The sequence below is a fragment of the Pongo abelii genome, chromosome 4 (assembly GCF_028885655.2).
Source record: "Pongo abelii isolate AG06213 chromosome 4, NHGRI_mPonAbe1-v2.0_pri, whole genome shotgun sequence".
Lineage (NCBI taxonomy): Eukaryota > Metazoa > Chordata > Mammalia > Primates > Hominidae > Pongo > Pongo abelii.
Window position 1 is genome coordinate 5,219,852 of NC_071989.2, and position 16,525 is coordinate 5,236,376.

Sequence of the window (16,525 nt, forward strand, 5' to 3'; positions counted from 1 at the left end):
TCTCCTTCTATGTGGCAGCTGCTCACCCCTTACCATTAGGACCTGCAGCAAAATCTAAGACAGACACCTGGGGCCCCCAGCCCAATGTAACTTTTTTCTGTATGAGCCAACTCTCAACTAGCTACTGAACAGGCCTCAACTCTGACTTCTGTATCCTCCAGTCAGTGAGACTGCTATCATCCGCCTGGTATCCACCTCCCAATAGCAGGGTCTGCAAAGTGCTCCCAGGCAGAGAGGTGGGCAAATGCGGCATTCATTCTCCTTGCATGTTTTCCTTCTCTCGAGCATCACAGTACTGTGTTGACTATTGTCAAGACCTGAAACGATTGGTCCATATATATGGTGTATATAATTTCATAGTTTTGTGGCAGTTTTGTTTTGTTTTGCAGAAAAGTGAATTTGATACCAGTTACTTCATAGTGGACAGTGGGAGAAGTGAAGTATCTTTTAAAATTAAACAAACAGTACATCTATTAAAATCACATAATGTCAGATCATTCCTTATGATATATAAAATTGTTCTTTAACACAAACTTTATATATTTTCTTTTTTCATTTATTTATTTATTTTTTTTTTTTTTTTGATGGAGTCTTGCTCTATCACCCAGGTTGGAGTGTAGTAGCACCATCCCAGCTCTCGGCTTACTGCAACCTCTGCCTCCCAGGCTCAAGCAATTCTCATGCTGAGTAGCTAGGATTACAGGTGCATGCCACCATGCCTGGCTAATTTTTTGTACTTTTTGTTGAGACAGTGTTTCACCATGTTGGCCAGGCTAGTCTGGAATTCCTGACCTCAAGCAATCCGCCTGCCTTGGCCTCCCAATGTGCTGGGATTACAGCTGTGAGCCACCGCACCCAGCTTTGTATTTTCTTTTAAAAATTAAAAGGTATTTGTGTGGCTAGTATCTCTCAGACACCAAATCTCAAAATTACATATGGTTTGGCAATTAGAGATTTTTTTAAATTTTCTATGTGAATTGAAACATCTCAGAACAATTTAAACTATAAAACTTATTTTTTTTAATGAACACCTGCTCAATTTTTATTTAAAAGGGCCTATTTTGTTCAGATGAAATGTGGAGATCAGGAAGTTTCTTAATGGGAGGATATAAAACAAGAAATAACAATAAGAAGCAAATGGCCCAGTGCCCAGACCAGCCCTGGGCACAGTAGACTCACTCAGAAATATGCTAATCTAGATGATGGATGGATGATATTTTAGGAAGGGATGAATCTCTTTTAAATACCTAACATTATTTCGTTTGAAAAGTGAATAGGCAATGTAAATGTGTATGCATCCTTTTTTTGTATATGTGAATGTATATTTGATGTATATGTATGTTTACATATTTATGTATAATACATGACACATATATGACAATGGCTTTTTCTGTCCACTGATGTAGTGATAATCAGGATTAGTGATAAAAGCATCTCACTGCTTGAAGAACAAATAATGACAATACACTGTATATCTGACTGTAACATCAATTGTAACTGCATTCTTTTTTTCCATAAGTTATTGGGACACAGGTGGTATTTGGTTACATGAGTAAGTTCTTTAGTGGTGATTTGTGAGATTTTGGTGTACCCATCACCCAAGCAGTATACACTGCACCATATTTGTAGCCTTTCATCCCTCGGCCCCCTCTCTCTCTTCAGTCCCCAAAGTTCATTGTGTCATTCTTAGGCCTTTGTGTTCTCATAACTTTGCTCCCATATATCAGTGAGAACAAACAATATTTGATTTTCCATTCCTGAGCTACTTCACTTGGAATAATAGTGTCCAGTCTCATCTGGCTCACTGCAAATGCTGTTAATTGATTCCTTTTTATGGCTGAGTAGTATTCCATCATATATATATATTTATGTGGTATATATATATACGTGGTATATATGTATATGTATATCACAGTTTCTTTGTCCACTTGTTGATTGATGGGCATTTGGGTTGGTTTCACAATTTTGCAATTGTAAGTTGTGCTGCTGTAAACATGTATGTGCAAGCATCTTTTTTGAATAATGACTTATTTTCCTCTGGGTAGATACCCAGTAGTGGGATTGCTGGATCAAACGGTAGTTCTACTTTTAGTTCTTTAAGGAATCTCCACACTTTTTTCCTTAGTGGCTGTACTGGTTTACATTCCCATCAGTAGTGTAGAAGTGTTCCCTGTTTACCGCATCCACACACAATATCGGCTGTTTTTTGATTTTTTGGTTATAGCCATTCTTGCAGGAGTAAGGTGGTATTGCATTGTGATTTTGATTTGCATTTCCCTGATCATTAGTGATGTTGAGCAGTTTTTCATATGTTTGTCGGCCATTTGTATATCTTCTTTTGAGAATTGTCTATTCATGTCCTTAGCCCATTTTTAATGGGATTGTTTGTTTTTCTCTTACTGATTTGTTTGAGTTCATTGTAGATTCTGGATATTAGTCTTTTGTCAGATGTATAGATTGTTAAGATTTTCTCTCACTCTGTGGATTGTCTGTTTACTCTGCTGACTGTTCCTTTTGCCACGCGAAAGCTCTTTAGTTTAATTAGGTCCCAGCTATTTATCTTTGTTTTTATTGCATTTGCTTTTGGGTTCTTGGTCATGAAATTCTTTTCTAAGCCAATGTCTAGAAGGGTTTGTCCAATGTTATCTTCTAGAATTTTTTTAGTTTCAGGTATTAGGTTTGAGTCTGTAATCCAACTCAAGTTGAAGAGTGTAGTACAGACAATTTGAGGAAGTGAATCTGGTGGTGTGCCATTCACAATATTGAAGCACCACAATACAGTTTCAGCCCAGCCATCTGAGAATGTTGGTTTTACCCAGGTGTTATGTTGTGACGTTAAACCTTAACCAAGCTGGTATTACTGAAATTGGCTTTTGTGAACATAACTCTTAAATTATGGACTAGAATAAAAAGAGAGGCTTCATTAAAGATAGTATACCTTAGCTACAAAGATGAAGCAAGAGTAAATACTCTGTGTAGGTTTTGACTCTTTTCTGCCCAAGTTAGGTATTTGTTATTAAAAACATTTTGTCTTCATCGTGTACCTATCATGCTTTATTGGCATTGCTTTGGTGGCCTGACCCTGCAATCTGAAACATAAGCCGCCAGAATTACTTTGAAATTTGATCACCTCAGCATCCTAGGTACTGTTGTTAAATTGGGAGTAACCCCAAAACCCAGCAAGTCTTACATTCCAACTGCCTGGACTCTAGAACCGTGATTTAATAGGATCTTTGTTCCAAGAAGACTCTGAAGTTTCATTAAGGATATAATGACCTACGACAATAATGCTTTAATAAAATCATGGTATGTTGTGTACCATGAAGTCAGCAGTTAAGTCAAAGTGATAAAGTTGGACAGAACAATTAGTTTTTGGCTGTTCATTTGTAGTTTACTTTTCCTTTTTTAACTTTTTCTATTTAATGTTTATGGATACATAATAGTTGCACATATTTATGGGGTGCTTGTAATACATCGATACTGAAACAGAAGAGTTCCGTTTTCCCCCTTGCAGGACATGCGACAGGGGTGTGGTTCGCTCCTTCTGTCACCCCTCTGCTCAAACCCCTAGGGGGAGCACGCAGACAGGCAGGTACAGAGACTGTGGCGAGCGCTCTTGGGCTCCGGCCCCACGGCAGCCTCTAGGAGTGGGTGTCTGCAACTCCCAAAGCCCAAGTGGGTGTGTGTTACGGTGCGCTCCTTCAGCTTCTCCATCTGTGGATGGCTTGCATTAACCAGCTCAATAGACCCTCTGCCTTATTCCAAGGGCAGAGGGCCAGTGTGACAGCTTTCTGTATCCTAAGCTCTTTCCCAGTGTACTGGAAAAACTAGGTCACCCCTGTGGCCTCAAAGATGAGTGCGAGGTTTTATTGAGTAGTGGAGGTGGCTCTCAGCAAGATGGATGGGGAATTGGAAGAGCAGGATGGAGTGGGAAGGTGGTCTTCCCCTGGAGTCAGGCTGCCCAGTGGCCAGACCCTTCTCTGGCTGCCCCCAGCTGAATTCCCCTTAGCATCCCTCCTCTCTTCCTCTCTTCCTCTGCCACGTCATTCATCTTTCCACCGTCACTGGTCTGCCAGTCTGCTGGTGTCTGCTGGTCTGTTCCTCTGCTTCTCTTGACCACGTTCAGCCACTGTGTGTGCCCATTAAGGTCTCGGGTTTCTATGGGCACAGGATCGAGGGCATGGCGGGCCAGAGTAGTCTTGGAAAATGCAACATTTGGGCATGAAAACAGGAGTGTCTGTTCTCACTTAGGTCTGTGGTACAGGCCTGAGGGTGGAGCCCTCTCCAGGGACCCCTCCCTTCTCTACTCAGCACCTCCCTGCCCCCTCCCATATCAATACAGGCATACAATGTGTAATGTTCAAAGCAGATAAACTGGGATATCTTTCACCTTAAATGTTCATCATTTCTTTGTGTAAAGAACATCACACTCTTCTAGTTATTTTGAAATATACAATAAATTATTGTTAACTGTCGTCACCCTATGGCCCTACTAAACATTAGGTGTTATTCCTTTTATCTAACTGTATTTTTGAACCCATTAACCAACTCCTCTTTATTCCTCCCATCCCCCTCCACTACACTTCTCAGCCTCTGATAACCATCATTCCACCACTACGAAATCCATTTTTTCACTTCCACGTGTGAATGAGAATGTACAATATTTTTATTTTGTCATCACAACTCTTTAAGACACTATAGTTTTTATTTGTCTGCGACAGAGTGTCAGAGTGTCATGTTTATTAAATGGCAGACAAGTACATCTATAGGATAGCAAGGTCCCAAATTATGTTTTAAATGTTGAAAGACAATACCATGGGTTATATGGTCGTCAAGTTTCTTCTAACTTTGTGATTTATTCCAGCCTTGAGGACTGGAGTTGGGGATTGAGCAGGTCCCAAAATGAGGCTGAAAAACACAGATGGCATGAGCCGATTCACAGACTGAATTAGAGAGCCACGTGACTTGGTGGTGAGCTGTCACCAGCATCCTATATTTGAAGGCTTTATACTTTAAAAAGTTGAAAGCCCATACCTTTAACAATATCTTCATCAGTATTTATTCTGCAAAATGCTCCCCAAAACTAAAACATAAGAATATTCTGAAGTTACTCTGAATGGTAGTCTGAATCATGGTCATCTTAAGTCATCTCTGGCATTTTATGATCACAATTTCCTGATTCTTGCTAATGTTATTGTACGTAAAGCTTTCCTGGTCTTCTGTCACTGGTGTTCACAGGAGCAAATGAGTACATGTTCAATGTGCCCAGAAAGCATTTATTGAAAGACGAGTAGCAAGCACTGTACCAGATAATGATAAGGAACATAGTAAAATAATTTAACATTTTAAAACACCATTTACCTCGTATTATCTTGAGTAGTCTTAGAAACAGCCCTGTGAATTAGGACCCTAGATCCCTAAGATCACAGCAGCCACACGGCAGAGCCCTGAACGCAGACGGAGATCTGTGCCATTGTTTCCTCAAGCCCTTGAAGTGAGAAAGGAAAGGTGCAGTGCCTTAGTGCCTTTACCTTAGGTGCCAGGCCGTGAGCTGAACACATTACCTATAACCACTGCATTTAGCCCCCAGGACAAGTCGATGATTGGATGTTGTTATCCTCATGTGCACAGTGAGGACTCAGGGGTCCTGCCTGCCCAGATCTGCTTGCAAAATTCACACTGGATCTGCTTATCTACCTGGGAATCCCAAACTCTACTGGACCATTGTGGCCATCTCCCAGAACACCCAACCACACAAACAGCTTCTGCTTTCACTATCATTCATTCATTCATTCGGTATGAAGGAATCTGCTTTCACACTCATTCATTCATTCCTTAAGTATGCATGCTCAGCCTCCTGAAGCAGGAGGTCTCTAAACCCCATTGGTCCAGGAGGCCTCTGTGAGCCACCCAGGGGCTGCTCAATCTCTCTCCCTAGTCTCCCGTTCTGACCTATCATATTGCCACCCAGACACCGAGCCGGTGTGCAGACTGTGGTTTTAAGGGAGTTTATTTTTATTCTGGCATTCTATCAAGTTGTCATTCCTGCAAGCAAATAGAGCTGTCCAGTTGTCTGTTTGGAGAATTACATTCAGGACCCTTGAATTCATGGGTTCCTTGGGTTCTGCCTACATTTTTTGTCTCTAAACACCGTTCTGGCCAAGAACAGAGGCCCCTGACACCATATAGTAATGAACGTAATTAAAGCCTGTCTGAAAGAGAATAAACCCAGGTGCTCGCAGCAGTCTTCATGGGAGCAGCCATAGGAACATCACTGTTTGTTCCCTGCTGACAAAGACCTCAGCCAGGCAAAGCCCTGGCCATTAACACAACATACTTATCACAATGGCAAGGATCCCGGGGGACTCGAAAGATCATGACATTTCATTGCACAATGATTGTAACCATACAAGATTTTAAACAACAGCGCAATATGAAAGCAATTGATATCTGAATTAAAACACTGAACGTTTACTTGTTAACATTTCAAGCTCCAAAATCTGGTTTATTAGTGAAGGAGATATAGCCAGGGAAAATATGAAGCTGTGTCTTTAGTACCTTAACTTCTAAGTATATAATGAAATACATGCAGGAGATTTAAGAACTAGTGTTAAAACCCTTCGTGAGATGACTCACACCATGCAGAAAACCTTCTTTTAACATGGTTGAAATATGGAGTGAGATCACCATGCAGCAAAATGCCATCTTCCCAGCTGCACTATGTGGATGTGCTTCACGGCCTTGCATTTTCTTCATAACATGAATCACCCAGTAGATGCATCCATTTAATTTCTTGGGGGAATAATGCAGCACTTGTTTAAATGTTCTGAACACTTGTGCAGAGAATTTAAGAAATGTTTTCAACATGTCCAGTTGAGTCTACCACCAGCATTCCAGAAGGTTCCATCATTTCACAAGTCCTACTGTTTGCCCTTCATCGAGACATTCCTTTGGACTCAGTAAAAACAATTCCTTGCACTTGGAGAGTCTTTTATAGTTTACAGATCTTTTTCATTGGGGCATCTCTTTCTGTATGCGCCAATTGGTGATTTACAGCAAATTCCTTCTCTACCCTATGAAGACCAAGAGGCAAAGAGGGTCATATTCACAATGGAACCTCTTGCCTGGCAAGATGCCTCACATATTTTAAACTTTAATCACAGATTTGGGGATGGTGGATGCATGGTTAAATGGATGGATGGATGGATGGATGGATGGATGGATGGATGGATGGATGGACGGACAAGTGAACAAGCATCCTAAACATCCTTAATTTAAAAATAAGAATTCAGACTTGGACAGATTCAGGAAGGTGGGGTTGAGAAGGATACACTATGAAATATTAAGTTTAGTTTTTTTATTTTAACTTTTTATAGTTTTCTGCAATGTCTGAATTAAGCGTGTTTTACATTTTAATTTAGAAAATATAATTTTGTTAAATAGATAATATATAAATAAAACAAATAAAGTATAAGAGATGGAATTAATTTGAACCAAGTCTAGAACATGAGTCTCCTTTTGCTCTATTATATGCTATCATATTGCTAAGTAGGCATTTGCTTGTAAATTATATCTGTTGTTTTCACCTTGAATCTCTCAGTGATATTTTTATTATGCATGAGTTGACAATATGATGTAATCCTAATGACCTTTTACAAAATTTCTTTAGGACATCTGTAAAGCCCTGTGGTGCCATCGTGTTGGAAGGAAATGTGAGACTAAATTTATGCCAGCAGCGGAAGGCACTATTTGTGGGCCTGACATGGTAAGAAGCTAACTGTAGGTACAGCACTGTATTCACATGCTAGTCTTTCAACCCATGCATCTTTGCTCCTCTTGCATAGGTATTTTTAAAACACGTACTTCTCACATACATATGCATACCCATGATCCTGTCAAACACTGTGTTTATTTTATATTGATAATGTGAAGAGGAATCCTTTTCTTACTTTTGTGAAAATAAAATTGATGAGCTACCTGGAATTCATAGACATAGAAATCAGACAATAGGTGATGACAGATTCAATCTATTGAGGGGAAACATTAAGCCATTGACCACCATTTATCATGGAAAGGACCAACATTAAACAGTGCTGTGAAAGCCACAGAACATCGGTTTGAAGACCCTGGAGCACATCATTTTCACCTATGGTTGCCTCGGTGAGAAGAGAGAGAGCTATGGTAGAGAAAAGAAGAAGTATACAAGATGTTGCAGCAATGTGGACGCAGTTGGAGGCCATTCATTATCCTAGGCAAACTAATGCAGAACAGAAAACCAAATACTGCATGTTATTACTTATAAGCAGGAGCTAAACACTGAGTATACATGGACACAAAGATGGGAACCATAGACCCCAGGGACTACTTGATGGGGGATGGTGGGAGGGGGCAAGGGTTGAAAAACTATCCCATATTGTGCTTGCTGCATGGGTGATGAGGTTATTCGAGCGCCAAACTTTAGTGACACGTAATCTGCCCATGTAACAAATCTGCACATGTACCCCTGAACCTAAAATAAAAGTCGGAAAAAAAAGAAATATACAAGATAACAAGTTTATTACTAAATGGTAAAGAATGACAATTTCATTATTAAAACTTAAAAAGATTATAATACTCCATAATAATATTTTAATTCTTTTGATTTAACTTATAATTGCATTTTTAAATATAAAAGACTATTAATAAAGATAGAAAGATCCTGGACCCAAATTATCACTATAACTATTTTTGCTTTTTATGTATCTGAGTTTTTTAGTGGCATTAGTGAATATGAAATGATATTTAGGCATTGATCTAGTATGGTATTTGAACATGCCTAAATATCATTGTTCTATTATGTTTAAATACCAAAGAAAATATATCACATCTTACACATATTCGAATGTGACTATAGACAGAAAGGTTTTAAAATGTTAACAACAATGCTAACACATGTTTTCAGGTTAAATTATTGCAGTGCCAACTGAAGAAATGAACAGAAATAAGATAAACTTATTGAGAATAGCCCCCAGCCACCATTCATTCTGGAAACATTGCTAATATGCTTTTTTTTTCAGTTCCTCGAAGGGCATGAGATTGATCATTGAATTCTTCTAATTCTTTGAATTCTGCTAGTGATCCAGTGATCCAGTTGATTTAATCCATAATATGTAATGTAATGTAATAGCAATGCTTTCAGTTTCTTTTCTTTTTTTTTTTTTGGAGACAGAGTCTTGCTCTGTCACCCATGCTGGAGTGCAGTGGTGTGATCTCGGCTCACTGCAACCTCTGCCTCCCGGGTTCAAGCAGTTCTCCTGCCTCAGCCTCCTAAGTAGCTGGGATTACAGGCGCCTGCCACCACGCCCAGCTAATTTTTGTATTTTTAGCAGAGATGGGGTTTCACCATGTTGGTCAGGCTGATCTTGAACCCCTTGACCTCGTGATCCACCTGCCTTGGCCTCCCAAAGTGCTGGGATTACAGGCATGAGCCACCGCATCCGGCCAACTGCTTTCAGTTTCTTGAAAGAAAATGAGTATAATGAGACATGGCGTGGAAATTCTAATTGTCAAAGGACATCAGGTAATTTACTTGAGTGTTAAGCTGCAGATAATCATGACTTTTCTGCTGTCATTGATTAAAATGGATTATTCAGGTGATCATTTGCAAAATTATGCCTATTTCTTAAAAGACCAACAGCCTTTCTGATGTTGCCTTTGAGCTATTGCCTGCATGAAACATGAGGTGGTCCTCCAGGCATCCTGCTTTCTTTGTGGTCAGGTACTACTTTTTCCTGAGTAATGTAGTTGTAATGCTTTTTCACAATAACCTGTATGTTCTGGTTACATTTTATTTATCTCAAAAGCACCACTAAATTGATTTCCATTGGTATTTGACATTGTTTTCCCTTGTATTTCAAATATAGCTTTTTCCTTTGTACCAAGAAAAGAAAAAAAAGGCTATGTTGAGATAGAGTAGGTTCCTAAAAATTACACAGCTGAACCATGGTCCAAAGCAATAAAGTTCTGTCCAGGGTCACTTGGCTGTTCTGTGGCCAATGTGGGACTCTGTAAGCCAAAGCAAATAACTGAGGCAAATCTCAATGAATGTAGAGGTTTACTTTTCCAAAGTTGAGGATGTGCTCTGGGAGGGGACGGGACAAAAATCACAGGAGGACCTGTGATCCCTGCTCTTTCCAAAGAGGACCTTAATGACTTTAGTATGTAAAGAGGAAAGAGGCCGGGCGCAGTGGCTCACACCTGTAATCTCAGCACTTTGAAAAGCTGAGGCGGGCAGATCACGAGGTCAAGAGATTGAGACCATCCTGGCCAACACGGTGAAACCCTGTCTCTACTAAAGATATAAAACTTAGCTGGGCATTGTGGCACATGCCTGTAGTCCCAGCTACTCGGGAGGCTGCGGCAGGAGAATCACTTGAACCCGGAGATGGAGGTTGCAGTGAGCTGAGATCATGCCACTGCAATCCAGCCTGGGTGACAGAAGGAGACTTGGTCTCAAAAAAAAAAAAAAAAAAAAAAAGAAAGAAAGAGGAGCAAGGGAAGCAGGAAAGAAAGAAAAGAGGGGAGAGTAGACAAATGAGGCCAGCGGTTACATTCTTTGGAAGCTTCAGTCAACACTCACTGAATCCACATTTTACATGTGAGTGGAGGATTGAGGATTTGTGAGGATAAAGAAAACATAGAGTAGAGGAAGCAGGCAAATATGCATTTGTCTGGGGTGGGTGGAGAGATGACTTTTAGTCTTGTCTTTGGCCTGTATCTGTGAAGATAATTAATTCACGTGGTCATGGTGAAATTAATTCATCAATTCACATGGTCATGGTGAAATTCAACAGAGCTCTGTTTTAGGGTAAAGATTTGGGGGCCCACAAAGAATTTCCTTGTGAGTAATTTGTGAGGGAGGCCACCCATGGAGACACGTGGCCTTCCATCTTCGCATCTCTCTATTTAGAATCAAAATGGGAGGTGGTTTTTGCACAACTCAGTTCTCAAGCTTAACTTTTCCTTTTGGTATAGTGAGTGTGAAGTTCCAAGATTTTATTTTCCTTTCATAAGTTGTATTTTCTCAAGCTGCTAACAAAGACATACCTGAGGCTGGATAATTTATAAAGGAAAGAGGTTTACGGACTCACAGTTCTACATGACTGGGGAGGCCTCACAATCATGGTGGAAGGCAAAAGAGAAGCAAAGTCATATCTTACATGGCAGCAGGCAAGAGGGAGTTTGTGTAGGGGAACTCTCATGTGTAAAACTATCAGATCTCATGAGACTTATTCACTATCACAAGAACAGCATGGGAAAGACCCGCCCCCATGATTCAATTACCTCCTACCAGGTCCCTCCCATGACACATGGGAGTTGTGGGAGCTACAATTCAAGATGGAATTTGGGTAGGGACACAGCCAAACCATATAAGACATCCAAGTCTCACGTAAACAGTCTCTTTTGATATTAGTCGTGTGTCTGTGTGTCATTGGTTTGCATGTGCCCCTGAGGTTTATCAGTGTAGATGTGTGTGTGTCCAGTGGTCAGTATCCCAATGTTGTTCTTCTTGATGGGACCCCATCTCCTCTCTCTACTACTGAGGATGCTGCTGAGGCTCCACAGTGGTTGCATAAGGTGGTAACATAGACTGATATTTATTTCATTTTTAATGCCAAATTCTAAGCTTAGTACGTTGTGTACATTTCATCCTCAAAACAGCCCTACAGGTGAGCCTAGTGCAGTCCCCATTGGACATTCCAGAGCTCTTCTGGGAAAGGGACCCTGGGTTCCTCTGTGGTCACCCCAGGAGAAATCCAGGGCAAGGGACGGGGACCACAGCTGAGATGCATGCCTGATGGATTCTAGCTCTTCGGTCACTGGGGACCCCTCTTGTGAAATCAAACCAGCTGTCACTGTGCGATTCTATCAGGTCCAGTGCTAGGCACTTGGCCTAGATCTTACATTGAACCCTCCCTCTGAACTCATTCTGGTAGTTTCTATCATCCCCAATTTCAGAAGAGCACACCAGGCTCAGAGCACATGGGTGCCTTCCCCAGGTCACGGAGCTCGCAGAGCTGATCTATGATGCCCGTTTGATGACTCAGTGTTTTTTTTCTGCTTTAATACACTGCTCCCCTGCATCTACTGCGTTTAGGTGTGATGTGCTTATTTTGTGAACAGTAATCGCCACAGGCAGAGGCACTTTGTTGTGGCATCTTACTCTCTAAGATAAAGCTTTTTTCATAAGTCACAGTATCTGTCAATAAAATACAAAACTGTGATAAAGCCAGTCCTAAGAAACCTAATTGGTATTTCAGTGGAAATCTATGTGTATATTTAACACAGCATTCTTAATCTTGACCTGATGGCTGCACTGGTCTGTTATCTGCCTAAAATTAGATCTAATATTGTGTGTGTGTGTGTGTGTGTGTGTGTGTGTGTCTACATGCACCTATATTTCCCCCAACCTCCTTAGCAGAAGATACAGTGCTTTCTCATCAGATTCTCAAAATGTTTTTGTTTTAATACTTTTTAAAAGTAGGAAAATCATTTAAGGATACTCTAACAGAAATAGCAAAAGATGTAAAAACCGAAGTTACTTTTGCACCATCTTAATAAATGCATCTTTTGCTGCTTCCTTTGCCATTACTTTTGATTGCAAAAGCTGCAATTACTTTTGCATCAGCCTAATACAAGGAATTGCAACAGTCATTATCACAGCAAAAAACTGGAAATAATGCAAATGTCCATCAATAGAGGACTGGTTGGATAAACACCCCATGGAATATTATGTATCTGTAAAAATGCGACGAGGGACATGTCTATATACTTCTGTGGAATGATGAACAGAGCATATTGCTAAGTGGAAACGTAGGATGGAAAAAATTCTGTGTAATATGGTGTCATTTATCAAAGAAAAGGAAATACTAATCAATAGCTATTTGCTTACATTAAAAAGGATAAACCCTAAATGCTGAAAAAGCTTGTAAATATTTTAGATAACTTAAAATGCTATTAAATAATCCCTAAACATCAAAGGCAGAATGAAACATTTTGCATGTATCAAGTTGTTGGCTTAACCAGAATCCTAAGAGAAGAATTATTTCAAGAGACCTTAAACTCCAGTATTAGACTGTACATTCCAAGTGGGATAAATTCAGTGGAGAAAAAAAGTGCTACAAATAATTTTAAACTGTTTTCAGTAATCACGTTATTATTGATGGATTTATTTTGCTAGGATAAAGGAAATACTAAATGTGCTTACGTTGTTAAGAACCAAGATTTTTAATATATAAAAGAGGTACATATATAAAATCAAAGAAGCTAAGTAACATTTATAGTCCTAAATTTAAAATTAATACATTTCTAAGAACTAATGAAGTATTTTTTTCTTTAAAATTAAAATTTTTAAAGATACACTCACACAAAAGCTCTATTTACCAACTCAGTAACAATGACCACCCTTCAAACAGATTAAGAGGCTGTAGCCTCTTAATCTAGCTTTCTCAATAAAAGGAGCCGGAACTTCTTGTATAAATGGATGATTCCAGGCCTATAACAAGTGTAAAAAGTGTAGTAGAGGTTCCTCTTCAAAGAGACTTTTCTCCCCATCTAATTAGGAATAAATAGTAACTTCCCTTAGAAGCAAAATTTATTCAAGACCTGTGCTAACATTCTTAGATATCTGCTAGCCGTAATAAAGAAATCAATGTACTTTGTGTTCTTAGCTCCCACATTTTAGCCTAAATATTTGCCCTGGCATGCTTATACTGGTCCAAGCAAGCATTAGGTCATAGCTTGTTCCTCTTCCTTATTTGAAGGTGTTTTTACCTTTCTCAGCATTTCACAAGTTACTTCCTCCTTCCTTTGTTCTCCTCTGCCTTTGCCTCTTTTAAGAAGTTCTAAGTTGCTAACCAATTGGGACAAATAGAGAATGTTAGGTTCCGTTCCAGTCAGTGGAAACCAGACACTGCAGTAGGGTGGATGTGCCAGGTTGTAAATGACCTTGTATCCTTTGTTCAGTGTACTCTGGTGGCAAAACTGCTGGCGGGTATACCCTTTCTGCAGAAAGTAAACTAGCCTTGCTGAGAGATCCTTTGTCTCAGTGTTGACTTTTTTAACACCAAGCACCCGTTCCCAACACAAGGAATGTACAAGATGAGCCTGGGATACCTTGCTGAGTCAGAAAGCTAGAAGCCTGCCAAAGATTCCTGTCTCCTGTCAAGAGGAAATTCAAGCAACATTTCCAAAAGAAACATATGACATTAGCATATTTTTCTTTATCATTTAGAGAAAAGCATTATGGTTTTCCTGTACGATCTCAAACTCAGGGTACTGAGATATTTGATGAAGGTTGTTTTTTCTTAAAAGAAGTAATCCAGCCAATCATGAAAAAGAAAAAAGAATATCATTAGTCTTGCAACACTCAAAGATGTAAAGGATCTGGGAAATGATTGTTAATGGCTGCTAAAAGTATTAGGTGGGAAGCTGATGGGGACCTCTGCAAGTCAGCCTGTATTCCCTGAACACCGAAGCATCCTAACACCAATGCTCCGGGCCTCACCAGGCATTCTGTGTGCATATACATAAAGCCATCAATGGTGCAATCTTGCCAAAAATCCAACTCTGAACCTAACCAATGCCTTAGATCCAATTGCCTGATTGCAGCACATCTAGAGAACCCAGGGGACATGTTCAATGGCACCGCAGAGATATAATGGTGTTGTGGTTATGTTTTTTAAAGTTCTTAATTTGGAGAACCCTTAGTGAAAGAGCTTTGAAGAAATGATTTCAAGTCTGGGAGTCAGTGTTGGGAGAGAGAAAGTGGACAAGCATTTAGGTGAAATGAGACTGGACGTGAGTTATTAAATGTTGAGGCAGGACTGCAGGTTTCAAGGGCTCCTGTACTATTTCCTCTACTTGTGTGTATCTTCAAATCTTTCATTAAAAAATAAGCTTTTTACAAAAACAAAACAGTGAAAGCTATTACCATGTCAGTACCCCTTTCTGAGTCTATGAACTTTGCCAGGTAACAACAGCAAATCAACAACGATGTTACGATGCACATTGAGTTTGCTCACAGATTCCTGGTAAAAACAGTGCTTCTTTGATAAACATCGTTGCTTTCGAGACAGCGCTCCTGTCTTCCACTAACCCGACCTCATTCTGGGGCTTCGAATCCTGTTCTTCATCTTCAAACCAAGACAGATTTTCCCAGAAATATTTTCAGAGTTATTCAACCTGTTGAAATTCTGTTTTATGTTTCGTGTCTCCTGCATTAGAAAGCTATGACCAGATGGTTTTTAAAAAGGGGGGAAAAATGACAACTAGCACACACCTGCATCTCCTTCCTCTCTGACAACCACTGCAACCTCACTCCTGTCCCCACACCTGTAGGAGGCTGTCCAAGAGCAGGAGCCTATTCCGGGCAATGGGCTTCTCCTTGAGCCTGAGACAGTGGACTTTGTTCTACACCTGGTGGGAGGGCAGGCAGGGATGGAAGAGATGATGTTGTTTTGCTTAAAGAAAAGAAATGAAGAATTGAATGGATGAGGCTTTACTCTTCAGAATTTCTTGTTTTTAAATTGAATTGTTCTTACTTAAATAGCATTAAATGGAGCCATTTGAACTGCCATAGTATGTGCCAACACTGGTCAAATATCAGTGTTTTGATATGTGTTACCCTAATACATCAACTAATAAGAGAAGTATTACTTTCCTCCTATGAAAGTAGCCTTTTTTTTTTCTGTCGGTACAAATCTAGTGGCTCTAATCTTGGAGATAAAAACGGACTTGACTTCAGGTCTCCCCAGCCCACAGACCAAGCTCTTCTCACTCCACTGGGGCCAGGACAAGAGACAAACATCTTCCTTCTTCCTGGCAACAGACAGTCTGGACCTTTAAAATCTTAGAAGTTCACACCAAACCACCCAGGAAACCACCGCTGTTGGACACGGTGTTAAATAGTGCATAGCACTGATGTGTGGTGCAGTTAATTTGCCACGTGGAATTTAGCATGAATTAAAATGAATGAGCACTTCTCTGGAGAAAGGGGAAGAGATAGCATCTCCAGCCTTCGTGGACAGATGAAATTCCACATGGATTGCTTCATCGCCCCGGAAGCTATGTGACCTCTAACATGGCATCGGTTAATCACCCCAAGGCTCCAAGCCCAGGTGCTTTGGGGTGAAAGCACAGAGTGTGGGCCTGAAATGACAAGGTGTTGAGCCATGCGGAGCCTCCAGCTGTGCTTTCCTACCTGCGATTCTCTCTGTTCTGAACATGAGATGTGAAAAGCACCTTGTTTTCAGGACAGGTCAGAGTTCACCAGCTTGGGAGTTGAACAGCCAGACTGAGTATTCAGATAACACTCCTTCATTAAATGTGTTAAGTTTCCAGGAGATCAGACATTTGAAAATGATTTTCTATTCATCTTCCCCGTATGTGAATTTATAGGAGGATGTTAGGTTGGGAAAGGAAAAAAAAAGCAACATTGAATGTACTGTATTTATATTAGGTGCTACTTGAGTGTAGGGAGGCTAAT

General features: G+C 40.2%; 1 protein-coding gene across 4 annotated transcripts in view; it reads left to right on the forward strand.

The window, feature by feature from the left end:
* Nucleotides 1–16,525, forward strand: part of ADAMTS16 (ADAM metallopeptidase with thrombospondin type 1 motif 16) — a 175,371-nt gene that overhangs the window by 71,430 nt on the left and 87,416 nt on the right. For all 4 annotated transcript variants that reach the window (XM_002815404.4, XM_054555388.1, XM_054555386.1 and 1 more), the window contains exon 11: nucleotides 7,670–7,765. In XM_002815404.4, the coding sequence (XP_002815450.2) occupies nucleotides 7,670–7,765 (96 nt within the window). The remainder of the gene's footprint in view (nucleotides 1–7,669; nucleotides 7,766–16,525) is intronic.